This window comes from Liolophura sinensis, chromosome 4 (genome assembly GCF_032854445.1).
Source record: "Liolophura sinensis isolate JHLJ2023 chromosome 4, CUHK_Ljap_v2, whole genome shotgun sequence".
Lineage (NCBI taxonomy): Eukaryota > Metazoa > Mollusca > Polyplacophora > Chitonida > Chitonidae > Liolophura > Liolophura sinensis.
In genome coordinates this window covers 10,847,590-10,868,472 of record NC_088298.1, presented here as the reverse complement: position 1 = coordinate 10,868,472, position 20,883 = coordinate 10,847,590, and the positions used below count along the sequence as shown (strand labels likewise).

At 39.3% G+C, this 20,883-nt stretch overlaps 1 protein-coding gene across 1 annotated transcript in view; it reads left to right on the top strand.

Annotated features, from left to right (window-relative positions):
• LOC135464410 (1-phosphatidylinositol 3-phosphate 5-kinase-like) overlaps positions 1–20,883 on the top strand; it is a 60,355-nt gene that overhangs the window by 6,614 nt on the left and 32,858 nt on the right. Inside the window, exons 7-22 of the mRNA XM_064741837.1 lie at positions 846–1,000; positions 1,987–2,104; positions 2,594–2,708; positions 2,936–3,181; positions 4,245–4,371; positions 5,598–5,778; positions 6,695–6,874; positions 7,307–7,447; positions 7,980–8,106; positions 10,087–10,181; positions 12,442–13,404; positions 14,073–14,228; positions 15,727–15,827; positions 17,790–17,861; positions 18,869–19,040; positions 19,917–20,095. Coding sequence (XP_064597907.1) covers positions 846–1,000; positions 1,987–2,104; positions 2,594–2,708; positions 2,936–3,181; positions 4,245–4,371; positions 5,598–5,778; positions 6,695–6,874; positions 7,307–7,447; positions 7,980–8,106; positions 10,087–10,181; positions 12,442–13,404; positions 14,073–14,228; positions 15,727–15,827; positions 17,790–17,861; positions 18,869–19,040; positions 19,917–20,095 — 3,128 coding nt within the window. The remainder of the gene's footprint in view (positions 1–845; positions 1,001–1,986; positions 2,105–2,593; positions 2,709–2,935; positions 3,182–4,244; positions 4,372–5,597; positions 5,779–6,694; positions 6,875–7,306; positions 7,448–7,979; positions 8,107–10,086; positions 10,182–12,441; positions 13,405–14,072; positions 14,229–15,726; positions 15,828–17,789; positions 17,862–18,868; positions 19,041–19,916; positions 20,096–20,883) is intronic.

The window sequence follows — 20,883 nt, the reverse complement described above, 5'->3', positions numbered from 1 at the left end:
GTGAGAATGTACAGTCTGTAATTTTCTGTAATTCTACATGGTCTTACACGAAGTTTGTGGGAAAGAATTTGCCTGCATCTATTGTGGCGTACATTTTGAGCTTACCAAATAAGGAAAAGTCATTACTGTTACATCACACAAATACTATTAGTTACACAGTTACTCAGTGACAGGACACGGAAATGTATGGTGTCAGTGACACGCATTATCAGTCAGTATGTGGGTTAACTGACACCACATATTTCCTGACACTATCACTGAGTAACTGTGTAATGGATTTATATTGCAAAAGATGCATGAAATTCAGCGAAGAATTCTGAGGTTGGCAAATCACTGTAGTTTCACATCTGCACTAGGGAGATACCATAGTCAACAGACGTATGGTGGCAGCTGAAGGATACAGGAATATACACATCCCTGACATGACCGTTACTGTCCAATAAAAACGAGAGAATTTTGTCTCATGCAGGGTAAACTGGAATACACTCTTGAGAGCTCATACCTCTGCCACAGCTAAAAGTACAAATTCTGTCACTACAATGAAAGGGACAGTACTCTGCAATTCTGTTATCTGAGAGGGGTGAAGAATTTCTTAAAATGATTCCTAGATCTGGATCACAACCAAAATTTAAGCGATTGGTGCAGAACGTTATATCCAAGTGTAAGTTTTTCCCTGAAGTTGCCAACAGACAGACAAATTTGTGCCACCAAAAACTCTTGCCAGAGGTAATAAATAAAATAGAACTACAATCCTGGCAAGAAAAACCAGGCAAAGCTACTGAAGTGGTCATTTCATCCAAAATGATCTTTAAACTCACTTTGGTGGGGTTTGTGGATGATTACAGGACTCTCAGCAGCTGAAGGACCTGTGGAGACAGCTCCAGGACCCAGAGCGAGGCATCCAGCTACAGAGCCATCGGGTGCGGCTGCGCATGTACGCCAATTGTATCGTGGGATCAGAGATTATCTCGTGGCTGGGGGAGAACAAGTCAGCCAGCAGGTGAATTGAGAGGCTGGAGAATTTCAGATTTAATCGTGTAGTTCGAAATTATGTAAAAAAAAGTTCCAAACATCCCTATTATTGGTCTTGTCACATACTTTTTGCACTCAAACTTCTGTAATATCATTTTATTTTCACTACTATTTTTGTATACAATATGAAAAAAAAATAAACAGTTTTGTGTTTAACTTGTGTAATATCATTTTTTTTCACCAGTGTTTTTGTATGCAATATGAAGAAAATTAATACAGTTTTTTGTTTAAACTTCTGTGCTATAATTTTTTTTTCACCAATGTTTTTGTATACAATATGAAGAAAATTAATACAGTTTTTTGTTTAAACTTCTGTGCTATCATTTTTTTTCACCAATGTTTTTGTATACAATATGAAGAAAATTAATACAGTTTTTTGTTTAAACTTTTGTGCTATCATTTTTTTTTCACCAAGATTTTGTGTACAATAAGCAGACAATTAATACAAAAAAATTAATATAAGGACGACAAGAAAACTCATAAAAACGGCAATTTTATCCCATCATGTCTTTATGAAATGATCCGCTGTGCGTCAAAAAGTGGTCGATTATGACATATTGTCAGTACGTATAAACATCTGAAGTATAGGAGACAGGTCACATGCATGTATGTTTGTTTTTTTTATTGCTGTAAATTGTTAGCCATTTCGGCCTTGAACCTAAAGGATTTTTTTCCAGTGGTGTTAATGTATGAATATGATGCTAAACTGAATCATTTGAGTCACTGAAAATGCAAACTTCATAAAGCTGTGCAAATTATTTCTCTAAGCCCCATTGTTGCCCCAGAATCTTTTAAAGGACTGGTCACAGAGGAGGTTGAAAAGGTTGGAAGAATTAGGGTCAATCTTTATTTCATTACTTTTTTGTTATTTCTGACTTTTTTTATTTGTTCAAGCGTATTGAAAAGTACTGTGAGAAAATATAAATTTATGTTCTTCCTTTATTCAAATTACAGGGAACAAGCGGTAGCCATTGGACAAGCTTTGCTGGATGCCTCTTTCATTGAACCAATCAATGTACAGGATAGACACCCACTGTTCCAGGATGACTTCACCCTGTACAAGCCTGGAGAGGTCAGTACCCAAGTTACATCAGTCACATTGGACTGTGCTGTAATTCTTCTAATTTTTAGCACAGATATTACTTGTGCTAAGAGCAAAAATTACATTTCTTTCATTTTCTTGTTTGGAATAGTAAGAAATGTGTGTACGTTTATTAGATGGAGTAACCATGTGAGAATACAGAAACTGTGTTTTCCTGTTAACAATTACTTGTATACTGCCCAAAAGTGGCAGACCAGATGTCCCATAAATGCTTCTAGAGTTTGAAAAAGTTAAAATGCAAAGCATTTTATAAATTTTAGGAACTTTATTAATGATTTTGAACAGTAGCACATGCACAGACAAAACTGGTATCTTGGGAGACATAATTTTTTGGATTGTAAAATGATGATTGTAAAAAATTCAGTTGGATCAGTCTTTGTCTCTTCAGCAATCAAATAAATAAATAAATGAATATCAAAGTATTTGTACTGAGCACCTGTCTTGCCCCCTCCCCCACAGGCTGCCCTATCCCTGGAGATGAGTCCTGTGAAAGAGGAGCTAAGCCAGTCATTCAGCAGAGACGAGAGCATGGAACCCTTGTGGGTGCAGGAGATTGAGTCAAACGATGATGAGGGTGAGTTGAGAGTCTGGATATGCTTTTTGTAAATTTGAATATTTACCTAATTTATGTCTTTAATTGAACATAATTTAAAGCCAACAGGTGCTGTCTTGGTTACATATTCGTAGTATTTTTTATATTGTTTATTTTTGTCCATGTATATTATATAGGTATATATTTACATACATTTTTTGAAATATACCAACAGTTTCTCTTTAATGCATTAACCCTGTTTTTGCCAGATGATGCCAAATTCCTGCCATTAATTCCGAAAGTGGACTTGACTGATGGTCACCAGGAACATAGCAGTGCCGAGAGGGGATCCAGGTCAATATTTTACATACAACCCAAACAGAGTGGTGGAGAGTCAGACTCATCTCCTGGAGTTGTTCAGCGACAACATCTCGTGAGCTCTGACAAAGCTCCCGATGAGCCGTTCCCCCGCCAAGATTCCTGTACCACAGGTCTGAGTGATGACTTCCTCACTGGTAAGACTTTGTCAAGTTAGTCACGCTTAAGTGCACAAAGATTGTAGCTACAATTCGGTTGAAAACCCTACATATGAATATACAATTGATTGTAAAATTAAGTTACACCATTTACACAAAGGAATTGTAATGTAATTGTAAATTGTTGCGGGGTTACAATTATGAATGTATGCCAATGCAAAATGTATCAGTCAATAACTTTTTCTTTCCTTAATTTTTTAAGTTTGAGGCAATTGTTATTTTTGATTATGACTATCTTTTGGCTTGCAGTCCCTTTGTGCAAGAGGGTGTCAGTTGTAAGTTAGGGCTATGATTATGATCTTAGTGATTTACGATCAACTTAGGCTTACGATCCCTGTGTGAAGGTGGCCCATGGTTGAACACTTGAACTTTTGGCCGGGTCTCGAGGCATGTCCAAATGACTATCTTTAAGTAAAAGCAAACATCTACTATACAGTGTGAAAAAACAGAACAAAAAAAAAGTCAGCTTTGTCTGGATTTGAACCTCTACCCATTGTGGTTGTGTATGTGTTCTCGTTTTGACGGGTTTGTCTTTGATTAAAAATTTTGCACCGAAAAACTGTTAAAAACCTGATGTTTCCTCTGGAAAAATTTGTTTTCTCTTCTTAACAGTGTTAGCTGCTGAGCAATTTATGGCAGAAATAATAATACTAACAGTTTCTCTTTAATTACAATGCTGCTTGAAGCCCAAAATAGCTAAAAATGAGATACCTGCTACATCCTACAATTAGTTATAGCGGAATACAAAGATTTATACTCAGTTGTTTACTGCGCTAGCGCAGCGTAATGACCCAGAAGCCTCTCACCAATGCAGTCACAGTGAGTTCAAGTCCAGCTCATGCTGGCTTCCTCTCCTATACTTGTTGCCCACAACAAGCTGTGCCCACTTTCTTCCCACCATAATGCTGGCCGTCGTGGTGTAAGTGAAATATTCTTGAGTACGGCGTAAAACACCAATCAAATACAGAAATATGTAAATACAAAGATTTATACATATACTCAATACAGAGTACAATGTGCCACATTGTGATATCTGTTACAGGCACATTGTTCAGCACGACCAAGGCAGGCCTGTCCCCAGGGGAATATTTCACCTGTCCCCCAGGCTGGAGGAGTCGGGATCAGCTGAGGGATGAGAACAGAGAGAAGCTGGCTTTCAGCAGACTTCAGTAAGAGTTTCTGTCCCCTGACGCACTGGCTAAAGTTTAAGGTCGACTCATGAGATCTTCTCTCCTATAATACATGATGATAACAGTCTTCTATTTTCATACATGTGCATTAATATACCCTAATTCTTCAACCTTTTCGCATGTTTCGAAGGTGTTTATTCAAGCATATTCTGTTTATGCAAATGTATTCAGAAGGCATTATTCTGTGTAGACTGATAAAATGATACTTTTGGTGAAACCCTGAAAATGGCCAATTCAACCGATGTAGTTTTGTCTCCAAAATAGTGTTAAAATGATCACAAATTGCATTGAAATTTGCTCTTGAAGATGCAGAAAAACTGGGTATCATTGGTAATGCAACCAAAATGGACGTTCCAGGTCAATAATGACAAGGACTGTTCACCAGAAACCTAAGAAAGTATATGTACAGAATTAAGATGGATTCATGTTTTCATTGTCATTTGGTGAAAGAATCAGTATTTGTATGCCAGCTGTCAACCAAAGTGGACGTTCAAAGTCAATAATCCCAAGGCCAATTCTCAGAATATGTGTAACAAAGTTGTGTGAAGAGCGACATTAAGACGGATTCATTTGTGAAGATGTAATACAACATGACAAATATATTGACCCTACCCCTGGATTAAGTGGAGTCAGCCTAGGTCTATATTTACAGATTTTCCTGATTTATTCAGTGAAAGAATGCCTTTTCTGATTTCAGTGAATCTTCTGACAAAAATCTAAAATCATCAGTTTGCGTATCAGTTTGCAAAAGACTTGCAATTGGTTTGCATACAGTTTGCAAGCAGCCTCAGTTGCATTTGCCCTGTTAAATGGATGCTGTGTACATCAAAGTTTAGTGATTGAGTGAGTGATTGGGGTTTAACTTACAATTTTTGTCGATGAAGGAATCCTTGGAGTGCATGTAATATGCCTCCTTGTTGCAGGATGGATTTCCACTGCTCTTTTATCCAGTGCTGCTTCACTGAGACGCCTTACCGAAGGCAAGTAAGGCGCCTTGTGGGAGCCATTATACGGATACAGGTCAACCAATCACTGCACTATCCCCTTCACGCTGAACGCCAAGCGAGGAAGTTACAACTTCCTCTTTTAAGGTCTTAGGTTTGACTCGACCCAGGATTGACCCTGGATCTACAGCTCCCAAAGTGGACGCTCTACCAACTGTGCTGGTTAAAAAACCTAAGTTTATATTTTGTTTATGTCTGTAGGAAAAGTCACCAGGAGCACATGGTGTCCTTGTTGAAGCAGCTACTGAGTCAGGAGGGTCTGAGCCTTACATGGACAGACACGTTACTCAAACTGCTGGCCAAAGTCACCGAGTTTGTCCATCCTGATATCCGCACGGAGGGTGACGATATGGACATACGCAAATATGTGCAGATCAAAAAGGTAATGGGCATATGCAAATACATGCATATCAAAAATGTAATACAGGCACGCCAGTACATGCAGATCAAAAGTTAATGGGCATAAGCAAATACATGTGTTTGTAGATCAAATAGCTAATGGACATAAGCAGATACATGTGCATGTAGATCTAAAAGTTGTTGGGCATAAGCAGATACATGTGCATGTAGATCTAAAAGTTATTGGGCATAAGCAGATACATGTGCATGTAGATCTAAAAGTTATTGGGCATAAGCAAATACATGTGCATGTAGATCTAAAAGTTAATGGGCATAAGCAGATACATGTGCGTGTAGATCTAAAAGTTAATGAGCATAAGCAAATACATGTGCGTGTAGATCAAATAGTTAATGGACATAAGCAAATACATGTGTTTGTAGATCAAATAGTTAATGGACACAAGCAAATACAAGTGCGCGTAGATCTAAAAGTTAATGGAAATGAAAAAAAAGTGACGCACAGACAGACCCATCTATGTGGAGATCAGAAAAGTTAAACAGAAATACAAAAATATGTACGTGAGTTAAAAGATAAAACAAGTATAGGTAAATACAGGCGGACCAAAAAGGTAATCCACACACATGCATACAGGTAAAGGTACATGTACATGGTACATGGAAGTTCTCGATTCACACAGGTATGTGCAGATTAGAAAGGAAGTACACAGAAAGTATTAACCTGATATAAGGCTTTAGCTGAACATGTTTAATGATTTAAGAATGTACCCTTGGATTTCTTACATAGGGATTTAATCCCAGATTTCCACATCTGAATGCCAGCGCATTAACAAATGAGCGAATGGGAAATTCCCACTACTTGTAGCTACTGGGTTGGTTACACATGTAAGACTTCAGCTGAGCATGCGTGATCAGGATTTGTTTTTTTCTCTTTGTGAAAGATTCCTGGAGGTCAGAAGCAGTCGACAGCGATGTATCACGGTGTGGTCTGCACAAAGAACATCGCTCACAAGAAGATGATCCCCAGTCACACAAACCCCAAAATCCTTCTGCTCAAGGGCGCTATAGAGTACCAGAGGGTGGAGAACAAATTCAGCTCCTTGGAACCACAAATATTACAGGTGAAACATTTAATTTTGCTCTTGCAGAGGAATGATTTAATTCAACTCTTTTCAATGACAGCTATTACGGGTGAGCGACTCATTTTAGCTTCTGTGAGTCAAAAAAGGTAAAACATTTAATAATTCATCTTCTTGGGACCTCAAAAATTACTTATTTAAGGTTTAAATTTGCTCCCTGTAGCCACAAAGGTTACACACGAAAGAATAAATTCAGACATCTGGATCTGCAAATATTACATTGTAGTTTCTTGGAATTGAAAATATCATAAATTTCTTTTCTGTTTCTTCAATTTGGGTTGCACTCGATATGCAACAAAATACTTGCACTGATATTTTAGAGGCTTTACAGCCAAAGGGTTGGTAGCCAAATAGGAAAAATTTTGGATTCATCCAGAGTAGTATTATTTTTCAGTGTATTTCATCATTTTCCAGGAGCGTGAGTTTCTGAAGATGAGCGTGGCTAAAGTGGCGGGTCTCAAACCTGATGTGGTGATGGTGGAGAAGAGTGTGTCACGTCTGGCACAAGAGTTCCTCCTGGAGCAAGGCATCACCCTGTGTTATAATGTCAAACCTGTAAGTTTATTTATGTTTTTGTTTATTTATTTATTTATTTGATTGGTGTTTTACCCAAGAATACTTCACTTATGCTCCAGCGGCCAGCATTATTTGTGGGAGGTTTTCACGTTGTTTACTGAGGCTTATTTTGATAGCCTAGACTCATGTTTTTTCTTTTTATAACTTGCCTAAAGATCACTACCTCAAACTGAGAATAATTAAGATAAATAATTAGCATTTGAGATTCCAAGTAGCCCTGTAATTTGTTAGGTAGCTGAAGAACGTGAGTAAAAACATGTAAATGTACATTTTTCAACAGCTACTAGAAAAATGTGTTTGTTTTTTTCTTTGAGATAAACTTGTCACTGTGATGTAAGTGAAATGTTCACACTATAAACACTCGTTAGATAGATAAATGAAATTAAAGTTGGTCTGTTTATTTTTCTCATGATAATTACGTAAGTGTAGCAAAAGTCATTTTTTCTAATGGTAATTATAAAATAATGTAGAAAAATATACCAAATACATGATATGTTATCTGTGTGTTCAGAGTGTGATGGAACGTGTGGCCAGGTTCACTCAGGCTGGCATCGTCAACTCTATTGATGGACTGGTCAGTCGCCCCACCCTGGGGCTGTGTCATTCCTTCAGGGTCAAGACCTACACCCTGCCAAGTGGTAAAAGCACAGGTTTCATAAACCTTTTTTTTCTGCATTCTTATTTTTGTGACTTTTGTTACTTAGGCATTTGACGGATTGCTTTGGAATTGCCAAAATATAGATCAGTAGGGGAGTTTTGAATTGGAACTCTTTATCATTAAAGGTAAAAATCATGCAAAAATTGTTTGGCAACTATTATTGATCTTATCTTCTATAACGTGGGCATCTGAAAAAAGTCTCCCAAAAAGTTATTTAGAGTAGACGAATGATGGAGAAAATGAGGTGCTGATCTTTTGTGAACTTGAGAAGTTTCTAAGAATGAGGTGTCATTTTTGCCAGTGGAACTTGGTGAGATAAATGATCGGTAATTTAATGTCTGTAAAGGTTGTCTAACATTTTTACAAGTCACATGATACAATAGGACTGTTTTTACCTTTATCAAGAAAAGAGTTTGAATTCAAACTCCCCTGTTCTGACTTTGATTGGGGCGAGTTTGAGTGCTGTGTCTCTGTGACTTCTCCCTGACCTTGGGGTCAGTTATGGTTGCTGGGCTAGACTTTGTCAAGAAGTTTGTCTTGTATATACAGGGTGGAGAAAAAGTCTGGACCCATAGGCAATGTACTATCGAATTTGTTTTCATTTATTTTAACGTAATTTTGATCATTTAGGTATCATGTATAATTTTACATGACACCACATTTGCGGGGAAATGGTTTGGACGTCAAGGGCTGGTTGAATGGCCATCAAAATCTCAGTGGTTTATGCTAACAAACCAAGAACATTACAAGCACTAAAAGATAACATCACACAAAAACTGGAAACCATAAGGGGGAATAACTCTATGCTTTGAAATGTGCAAAGATCATGTGTCTCCTGAGTAAGAAAGTGTTTGGAGGAAGGTGGAAGTCAGTTCGAACACTTATTGTGATCTGTAAATTGTTATATAGTAAATTGCCTATGCACTCTAAGGATTCCTTCGTCATCATATGACTGAAAAATTGTTGAGTACGACGTTAAACCCCAAGCACTCACTCACTCACCCCTATGGGTCCAGACTTTGGATCCACCCTGTATATAACAAGCCTTCTTTAGAACTTGGTTTCATTTGCTTAAATACAAACTTGACTGCGAGTTTTTGTGTGCTATCATGAAAAAAGGTGAGAGCTGTCAATTTTGCCATTCCTGTAGTGAGAAATGGAAAATAAAAACAGACAGTTGTTTGTGTTACGCCCCAAACTGTCTGTATTATAAAGAGATGGCTTTTTCGAAATACACAACAGTTTAGCCGCACAAAAAAGTAACCAAAACCAGCAGATTTTATTTTTCAACAATTTATTAGGTTTAACAAGAACAGATAACAAGACTTATACAAATACTAAAGTACTTAAGTTTAACAAGAAAGGATAGCAGTATCTATACAAATACTAAAGTACTTACATGTACAACGGTGTCCATTCCAAACAGACGCATATATTCCACAATGCTGGCATTTATGCCATACAGGCATAAATGCACAGAGGCAATATTCATAAGATGGAAAATCCACAGTATAACTGAATGTATGACGAAATATACACAAAATTCCACAGACAGGGTCCGTGTACTAAAAAGCACTGTGTACACAAGAGCACAAATTAAATATACAAGTTCAGACTGAATAAATGCTCGGTTGAGATATGATATAACACAGCCAGAGGCTTTAAAGACACCAAAATTCAGCACAAAAGGCCTACTAAAGTAATTCACAGCGAAAGCATCCAAAACTCTCAATAATTCTCCTTTCTCCTTCGTTTGACCTGCTTTTATAGGTCTTATATAGACTGGTGGAATTTTCTAGAATAAGAAAATTCTTGAACACTTGTTGGAAATAAACAGGCCCCGGACATTCTAAGGCAGAGGCAGACAGCAGGCCCTGAACTCAGCATATGTATACAGTGGCAAGCTAAATTTAGAAGCTGATGGCAGTTCACATAACATTTGGAAATTTTTGATTTTCAGGAGAGCAGAAAACCCTGATGTTCTTTGATGGCTGTGCGACACATTTGGGCTGTACGATTACACTGAGAGGGGGGTCAAGCTATGAACTCAAGAGGGTAAAACATGTGTTTTTATGTAATCTGAGATCTCAGGTTATTTTTTTTAAAGTAGATCCCCAGTGTTGAGCCTTCCAAAATGCAAACAGATAGCTTGGATGTCCCCTAAATCAATTCCCATCATTTAAAATGTCGAAAACGGTAGAAAAACAGCAGAATTTGGTCATCAAACATCAGAAAATGTACTCCAGACCGATTGAGCCACCATTGACCTTGTGACGTCACAGTGGTACATTCCCTGCTGGCATCTGAGGCTTCTCTATGTATACAACACATCCAACAGGAAACAATTGCTATAATCTTACACACCATTTCGAGATTATTCCACGTCCAGGTATGGCGTTCGACTGCAATAACACAACGTCAGTGCAACTCACAATCGGTTTGGCCGACAGCATGGATCCGTGTATCACAGCCGGTATCGGTCATCTTGACTATAATAATTTATAGTCTGTTAACATCGAAACCGAGCCAATTCTCCACAGGTACTACCATAACTCAGTGGATGTCCAATTCTTGTCAGACAGACCAGGCAGGAGCACAATTGTGTCGTCTATGTGACCGATGTGTGAGCGAAAATCAGTCATTGTCTCGCCCAGTTGCCCAGCTGTACACACTTTTTCAGAATCTTATACAACTTCATGGCTTATCTTTCAAAATATTTGTTGTGAAACTGTTTTACTTAAATTATTTTTCAGGATGCTAATTAAGAGGTGTACATGTAGGGGTAATTACAGCTTAAGTCACATAATAGCTTCTGGCATGACATTACCTGGCCAGGGCTCCGCGTTCGACAAGATAGGCAGAAGGTTCAACTTCAATGGATTTTTTTTAAATGGAACTAGTTAAAGTAACAGTTTTTTAAATGCAGTTTACAGACTAACATAGCATAAATATTCTGTTAAGACTTTTAGTGTGAAAATAATGTCATTTGGGTTCTCCTTTAATGACCGGCCCCATATCTACCACTTCAGGAGGCAGTAGATCCAGGGTCAATCCTGGGTCGAGTCTCACCTAAGACTTTAAAAGAGGAAGTTGTAACTTCCTTGCTTTGCGCTCAGCATGAAGGGGACAGTGCAATGACTAGTTGATCTATAGCAATATAATGGCTCGGGCGGGGCGCCGTACTTGCCTTTGGTAAGGCAGTACTAGATAAAAAGAGTGGTGGAAATTCGTCCTGCAACAAGGAGACACATTACATGCACTCTAAGGATTTCTTTGTCATCATATGACTGAAAAATTGTTAAGTACAACGTTGAACCCCAAGCACTCACACCTTTAATGTCAGTAAACCTGTTCGAATATAGTTTTAATTAGCACAGCAATGATTTGTGAGCTGAGTGTATCTGGATATGACAAAAATCCAACCACAGCAGTTTTCACTTTAGGTCAGGTTTATTGTCACCTTGGCTTCAAACCAGGTAACTAAGCTTTTTCTGGAAATAGGTGAACAAAATAGTAAAAAGTTTTGTTGCTAGCGGACCCTTACAGTGCAACAACACTGAATCAAGCTGGTACTGTCTGCAATTTGGGTTGAAAATTTCTTACAACCTTCATTCATTAACCTACAAGTTCATTTTAACCAAGTTTTCAAAATGTTTCTGGCGGCACATTAGATGCACTTGGCCTTTCTGCCATGTGTAGCGCTCTGCTGATACCGAAAATGCACCAAAAAAGTGACTTTGTTATAGAATCTCTGTATTTGTTCTTTGTGACTGTTCTAAATAATGGAAGGTGTTCCTGAACTCTTACTCCAGCTTCAAAGCCTTACAATCTGAACATTTGTTACCTGTGACAAATCATGGCCAATTTTTTTTTTATTCAGATGTACCTTTAGATTACCTGCTGTCTTAATCTGGGTATCTTGTGGGATATTAGGGGCCTCTGTGGCTCAGTTGGTTAACATCATAATGACCCAGAAGCCTCTCACCAATGCGGTCGCTGTGAGTCCAGTTCATGCTGGCTTCCTCTCCGGCCGTACGTGGGATGGTCTGGCAGCAACCTGCAGATGATGGTGGGTTTCCACCAGGCTCTGCCTAGTTTCCTCCCAGCATATTGTTGGCTGCTGTCATATAAGTGAAATATTCTTGAGTACGGCGTAAAACAAATAAATAAATAAATTGTGGGATATTCTGTAGTGTATAAGTATACTTACATGTAACCTACAGTGACATATTTTGTGTAGTATTCTTGAGAAATGAGTTAGACTTCAGTGAACAACATGAAATAAATTAAGGTTTGGACAATTGTTGTTGGACAGGTGAAGAAGATTCTACAGTTCATGGTGCTGGTTGCTTACCACTCCTGTTTGGAGGTATCTTTCTGTATGGATGAATTCGCATTACCTCCCCCTTCACCTGATGAACTGGCTCTGCAGCTGGATGGCTTGGACAGCTCAACAGACACCGATGATGGGAGACGGCCAATCTTCTCCCCCCAGGGGAATCTCTCCTCGGCCGCCATGTTCCAGATAGAGGTCGCCTCCGAGCTGCAAGCCAAGTCTGATCCCATGGCAGAGGATTTCCTGGCTGGCATCCACCCTGAATCCCCAGTAAAGGAAGATGAAACTCTTCCAGGGGAGTTAATTGTTCCAGGGGAGGTAATTGTTCCAGGGGAGGTAATTCAAGAGAGTGTCAGTTCAGTTGGGAGTAGTAGTGTGGTGAGTGTGACATTACCAGGTGATGTTCTCCAGGTGACAGACGTGCCTGTGGCAACTAGCTCTGAAGTCAAACGTAGGAGTAACGAAAACAAAGAAAACGTGAGTCCCAGGCTGCCTGTCAAGGAGATTCCAAAACGAAAATCTGCCGAAATCACTGAACTCAAGGACTTTTCTGATCCTCTGCACAATTACCAGAAAAGCAAAGACGAGTCAATATTTGACAGCCGCGTGGCATTGACTGAACACAAACTGAAGAGACCGCATCATTTCCGTAAAACCCTTGATGGGATCATACTAAGTTTCTCCCCTTATTTTAAACTCGAAATTCCGTATTTAGAAACTGAAGCAGGGTCAAAGTGCGAGCTTAGGAAGTATTTCCCTGAGCAAGTTTATTGGTCAAAACTTCTGGATTCTGACAGTGCGAGCTTAGACACAAGTAAAAATCGCTCCTCGGCAGACTTGGAAAATCTGACACGCCACGCTAAGCTGAACATTGAGATTCTGCCTGCTCATCCATTGATCTTGACGCAACTGGATAACCCAGCTTCTGATAAAAACGTTCAGGTAAGAGCTTTTAAATTGAAAGTGAGGCTTACTTAAATTAAAAATATTGCGACATATTCGAGACTAGTCGTGTGATATCATTGTGTGACTGCTTTATTAGATTAGATTGGGTAGAGAGTGATAATAACTAATGGGATAAATAGATACAAATGAAGGCAAGGTAGCGGGAGACAGCAAATGAACATGTATTTCATGCTGCCCTTTGTACACGATAAAATATAAAACTATATTGTTTGTGATCCATTCCATACTTGCTTTATGCTTGTGATTTTTGTGTGTCTTAGAAGCTTTTGTGTACATTTTAGTTGAGCCAACTTGAAATTGACGGTTGTTAATTTGTTCAGAATTGAAGGCTTTGAGTATGAATATGTTGAAGGTTAAAGTTACATTTCCTGATGTTTGAATATCACACATGAACATATTTCTGGTCCACAGCTAGATAATACAAACATATATTTTATGGGTCTGCTAGCAACCTGCAGATGGTCATGGGTTTCCCCCAGGCTCTGCCCGGTTTCCACCCACCATAATGCTGGCCGCCGTTGTATAAGTGAAATATTCTTGAGTATGGCGTAAAACACCAATGAAATAAATAAGTAAATAACTATATTTTATGTCAAATTATAATATACACATTACATGGCACTGTCATACTGATTGTGTTTCAGGCAATGTTATCAGACTTCAGAGCTAGAGGAGGAAGAATCAAACTGACACCTAGCAACCATGCAAATTATCCTCCAGTCAAGGAGAGTTCCAGCAGAGGGGCCATAACTGAGGACAGTAATCAGATTGTAAACATAGGACCAACATGGGAGAGACGGGTAAAAATGATGACTGCATTTGGACACAGTAAACTGAAATATTAAGTCATTCCCAGAAAGTAATAAAGTGTTTCATAGCAGTGGTAATAATTAAGTGTTTTCAAAACTGTAATATTTTAAATGGCACCTGTGAGACCAGAAAGTTTAGAAGTTTGTCTGCAAGATTAAACCTTGGCCTTACAGGCTCAGATGGTTAAAGCTCTGGCTTGCGACTGTCGGGGCCCTTCATTATTGAGGTTGAATTTATTTATTTATTTATTTATTTCTTTATTTAATTGGTGTTTTATGCCGTATTCAAGAATATTTCATGACGGGAGCCAGCATTATGGTGGGAGGAAACTGGACAGAGCCCGGGCAAACCCACGACCATCCGCAAGTTGGTGGCAGACCTTCCCACTTACGGCCAGAGAGGAAGCCAGCATGAGCTGGACTTGAACTCACAGCAACCACATTGGTGAGAGACTTCTGGGTCATTACGCTGCGCTAATGCGCTAACCAACTGAGCCGCAGAGGCCCCTTGAGGTTGCATGTTTGAATCCACCCCCCACTGTTTTGTCAGTGGCTTTAAGTCCAAAAAGTAGGTGCCTTGCATTGCGCTAGGTTACTCTAAGCACTTTGATTTACTATAGCCAAAAAAGTGACTTCCGTGGCTCAGTTGGTTAGCGCGCTAGCGCAGTGTAATGACCCAGGAGCCTCTCACCAGTGCGGTTGCCATGAGTTCAAGTCCAGCTCATGCTGGCTTCCTCTCCGGCCATAGGTGGAAAGGTCTGTCAGCAACCTGCAGATGGTCGGGGGTTTCCCCCGGGCTCTGCCCAGTTTCCACCCAAAATAATGCTGGCTGCCATCGTATAAGTAAAATATTCTTGAGTACGGCATAAAACACCTATCAAATAAATAAATAAATAAATAAAATACAGCCATAAACCTGACGAATGTCATTTAAGTGAAAAATTCATGAGCAGATCGTTAAATACCAATCAGTCAATCAAGATTCAAACGAGAACTGACCCTCAATATATGTGTAGCTAGTGATGGGAACAGTGAATCCTATATGGGTAGTACAGGCTTGAATCTTTGACTTTGTTTTTGACACATACATATGAGCTTAGTGTCATTATGAATGTCAAAATATTTGGTGAGTGAATGAGTGCTTGGGGTTTAACGTTCTACTTAACAATTTTTGATCTAGTGCTGCTTCACTGAGACGCCTTACCGAAGGCAAGTAAGCCACCCGCCTGGGCCATTATACTGATACGGGTCAACCAGTCGTTGCACTATCCCCTTCATGCTGAACGCCAAGCGAGGCGTTCAACTTCCTCTTTGGTGTCCCTCAGCTCAGGATTGACTCTGGATCTACCGCTCCCGAAGCGGATGCTCTACCAATTGTGCTATCGGGGCCGGTCAAAATTTTAGAACTGCACCCTAACTACATGTATGGAGTTGTATGCATAGGCGTTTCCTTGTGCTCTTTCTTACCGCATCCATGTTCTTTCCCCAGGTTGACTGTTTAGACCCTGCGGCACACCAGAGACTAGGGGTCCTGTTCAGTAACTATTCCTACGTCTCTGCTAATGCTCCCTACCCCTGTGTGTCGCCCTGGTGAGTTTGACGTTTATAGGGTTCGTTCGTTTCTTTCAGAATGATATCAGTCACCCAGAATTTTGGATCACCCGGAGTCACAGACCTCTCAGTCGTACCCTAATTCCACGGCCTTTTTGCATATGACAGAGCATCTGCCCATATGGTTTAGACACATTCTTACTTTGAGTTTGGAGACAAAATTACTGTGGATGGGTTGACCAATTTCAACTTGAGTTCTATCACTCTCTACAGAATATTGCCTTTAAAATACACATGAATAAAGACCTAAAAAACATGCAAAATGGTTAAAGAATTATACCATCATAGACCACCCAGGATAATACTCCGCCTAGAATTATACTTTGCTCAAAAAAGGACCACCCAGTATCATAGACCACCAGAATTATTGTTCATCCGAAACAGACCATTCAGAATTATGGACCATTGTAGTGTTCAGAATCACAAATCCACCCAGAAAAATCACAAATCATAAACCATCCAGACTTATGGTCCATATGAAGCAGATCGCCCTCAGTTGTAGACCACGTATAATTATTGTCCTTTTGTAACAGACCATCCTGAATCATAGACCACTCAGAACTGCGTGCATCTGTCTGTTTTCATATTTCTGTGGTTTCTTTCATGCATCGATCTGTTTTCATATTTGTGTGGTTTGCTTCGGGCATCTGTCTGTTTTCATATTTCTGTGGTTTGCTTCATGCGTCGGTCTGTTTTCATATTTCTGTGGTTTGTTTCGTGCATCGGTCTGTTTTCATATTTCTGTGGTTTGCTTCGTGCATCGGTCTGTTTTCATGTTTCTGTGGTTTGCTTCGTGCATCGGTCTGTTTTCATAATTCTGTGGTTTGCTTCATGCATCGGTCTGTTTTCATATTTCTGTGGTTTGCTTCATGCATCGGTCTGTTTTCATATTTCTGCGGTTTGCTTCGTGTATCGGTCTGTTTTCATATTTCTGCGGTTTGCTTCGTGCATCGGTCTGTTTTCATATTTCTGTGGTTTGCTTCCTGCGTCGGTCTGTTTTCATATTTCTGTGGTTTGTTTCGTGCATCGGTCTGTTTTCATATTTCTGTGGTTTGCTTCGTGCATCGGTCTGTTTTCATGTTTCTGTGGTTTGCTTCGTGCATCGGTCTGTTTTCATGTTTCTGTGGTTTGCTCTGGCATCGGTCTGTTTTCATATTTCTGTGGTTTGCTTCGTGCATCGGTCTGTTTTCATATTTCCGCGGTTTGCTTCGTGTATCGGTCTGTTTTCATATTTCTGCGGTTTGCTTCGTGCATCGGTCTGTTTTCATATTTCTGCGGTTTGCTTTGTGCATCGGTCTGTTTTCATGTTTCTGTGGTTTGCTTCGTGCATCGATCTGTTTTCATGTTTCTGTGGTTTGCTTTGTGCATCGTTCTGTTTTCATATTTCTGTGGTTTGCTTCATGCATCTGTCATGTATACTTTTTTAACACTGATTTAGAGTTTGGTTCATAAATTGGAAAAACTAGTGTTGATAAATTTTTATGAGACAAAAATTTGCTTTTTCGTGTACGTGTGAAACAACATTATCATGACTTGCACACTGGGGATTGGACAGATTTTAGGACTTAAATCCACAATACAGGGGTTTTCAACGGACAACCTTGGAGTTAGACACGTATTGTTACCATCAACACATGTCAACCATCTAGACCATTCCACCAACAGGTCCCTCATGAGTCACTGGTGCTGGAGACCATGCTACTATCAGAATTTGACTCCAAAAATGTTTTTATGGTATTGCTAATACAGCCTTTTCATATTTATACATATTCATGTATTCTTTTAATATCGACCCATGTTTGCCTAAAATAAAATAATATTGTCATATTATAATTTTATCTTATTATTATTATTACAACAGGTATTGTTATTTTTATTATTATCGTTGTATTATTATAAAACCATCTACCAATCTAATACATGACTTTTGTTTTTCTGCAGGGTTGTCATGATGGACTTCTACGGTAAAAATGACATCACATTGGGTGGTTTCCTGGAGAGGTTTTGCTTCAGGTATTTACTGCATGCATATTACAATACAGGCCGTGTAAAACTAGGAAGTAAAAATAATTTAATTTTATAGAAAAGACTTATCATCACCAGATGTGACCAGCTACAAACATGTGTACAGCATGGTTTTCCAGTCAAGAACAGTAACTCTCTCTTACACCTACATACTTGTAAAGTAACCAATGTTCTCAAAAAGTAGTACAACACCTTCAAGGTGACATGCCTTTGATAATCGTTTTCTGTGATCTAATGGTTAGAGCAACCGTCTTGAAGTTGGGAGACCTAGGTCATACTGAAGACTTTAATAATGGTACTTGTTTCTGCCTCGCTTGGCACTCAACAATGAGAACTTGGAAACAAGACTTGTTGACCCAGTGTCAGTATAATGTGACTGAGTGGGGTGTCCTGCCTGGTGTCTTCAGCATGATACTTCAGTGGTGGCAGCACTATGGTGTCATGGACTCGCCCTGCTTCAAAACACAACGTTACACACTCTCCTAAAGACTCCTCGTTGCCGTATGACTGAAAAATTGTTAAGTACAACATTAAACCTCAAAGCATTCATTCATAGCTAGCTTACAAAAGGAAAGCACCTGTGTTGTGGTAGATGTCACACAAGTAGGCCAAAGATGCGTTTTGAAAGTCCTACTCCTATACACACACACATACACGTGCACAAAATGCAGGTACTTTTGTTGTGTGTGAGTGCAGTTAATACAAACTAGTTAATACGGCTTTGGGGCAAAAAATCTGTTCTTTTGTTGCATGAATTGTGTTCTTCAAGTCAGCCTTATTAGTTTTTTTTTAGTAAATTTGTCATGTTTGACAGGTCACATAATATAGTATGACTTTTTGCCTATAATGATGAACTTAAAACTGCCCATTCTGTGTCAACTTCCTGTATCTGGCTGCTTTACCCACAGTAGATTTCTACTCAAAAATATAATGAATAGCCCTAACACTTACGATGTCACATGTAAGTGTACATACTGCTGTTGTTGTGGCCACAGAGAGACGTACACTTGCCCGAGTGAGGGGTGTGACACGCCGATGGTCGACCACATTCGGCGGTTTGTCCACGAGACAGGCTGCATATACGTGATTCTGCGAAAGCTTGACAATCTCATTCCTGGAGGACAGACGAACATCTTGATGTGGAGTTGGTGTAGGAAGTGTAAACAGGTCCGTCTCAGCATCATACAATTTGACAGTTGATTTAAGTTTTTACATATTCTGGTAAACTGGTATGGATCAATCTATGTCTGAGCCATAATCAATTGCCTGGGACCATTGATTTCGATCATATGCTGTCCAACACAACACAAATGAGTTTAGAACATTGAAATTAGCACGATCATATTATATCTTTTGGAGTACTGTGCAGCCATCTTTACCATGCTAACTTCAATACTGTAATTCTCCGGATTTTTGGGGACATCTTGTACGCTCTTTTTTTGTCTATATAATTACATGATTTTACTGTAAGCAGAATATAGTGTTTCTCTTTTTTCTCATAGTTAGTCCATCTACATTTTTTTTCTACTTTTCCCAAAAAACTGAGATATCAGTTACCATTAACTGTCCTAAAAATTAAGAGGTTTCATTTGTTTTGCTCTACACAAAACCATAGTCCCACATGTCAGCTAAAGTTGGAACAAGCTATTGTATGGACTTTTATGGTTTTGTGGCTCTTGTTGGCTCAGTCTTTTTGTTAGCCATGTGCTGTATGATGCCAATTTTCAGCAGTGCCTCTTACCGCAAACAGCAAAAAATTTTTTGGCGCAATTGTGTCGCGATCAGTTAATGATATTTTGTAGTATCATTGAGAATTGTAGGAGTATACATTCTGGTATTTTCTTTTCAGCATACATTTATCTGTCAAGGGTTCTTTTCTTTGAGATAGGCATCTATGCAAAATCTTTCAATTTGCCCATCAGCAAATATTTAAATGTATATTTTCTGTTAAACTATCTTCATATAGAGTGCAGATTTATCACTTGATTTTAAAGCATAAAAAAAAAATTGGTTGATTTTCTACTTTTAATTTTTACTTCACAGGTTACTCCGGTTGTTCCTATGTCCATTGACACATGGTCAATGTCTTTTGCCAAATACCTAGACATTCGTTTCCATGGCAACTGTTACCGGCGGCGAGCGAGCGCTGAACCATGCACGCATTCTCTGCACCATGACCATTACCAGTACTTTGGGTTCATGGGAACTGTGGCCTCTTTCAAGTAAGTTTAATTATAGAACAACTGAGATGATTAAAGCACTGGCTCGTTGTGACTGTCTGACCCTTGACCCATCAGCATGGTCGAATATTCTGATCAAACTCTTGTTACAATGGCTGCAGCTTTAGGTTAGAATGTCAGTCAGGTATGTGGTGAAAGTCAGTGGTTTCCTGCTGGCCCCCTGGTTTCCTCTACCATGAACATACAGCTGGACGTCATATAAGTGAGAATTTCAGATAAATGAAGGATAGAGAGCACAAAAATATGCTACCTTAATTCCTCAACTTTTTCACATATGAAAGAGCAACTTTCAGTGCAATTTTTGCACATTTTTAATTTTAATTTTGAGACAAAATTACATTGGTTGGATTGGCCAGGTTTAGGGTTTCACAAAAAAGTGTAATTTTACCATTCTACACAGAAAAATGCCTTCAGAATATGCTTGAATAAACACCTTGTAAAAAGGTTGAAGAATTACGTTCAGCATGTGTGACATTTTGTATACACTGGTATGCCTGTGCCACATTTTATTTATTTATTTGTTTGATTGGTGTTTTACGCCGTACTCAAGAATATTTCACGATGGCGGCCAGAATAATGGTGGGAGGAAACCGGGCAGAGCCTACGGGGAAACCCACGACCAGCCGCATGTTGCTGGCAGACCTTCCCACGTACGGCCAGGGAGGAAGCCAGCATGAGCTGGACTTGAACTCACAGTGACGGCATTGGTGAGCGGCTCCTGGGTTATTACGCTGCACTAGCGCTCGGGACCGGTAGATCCAGGATCAATC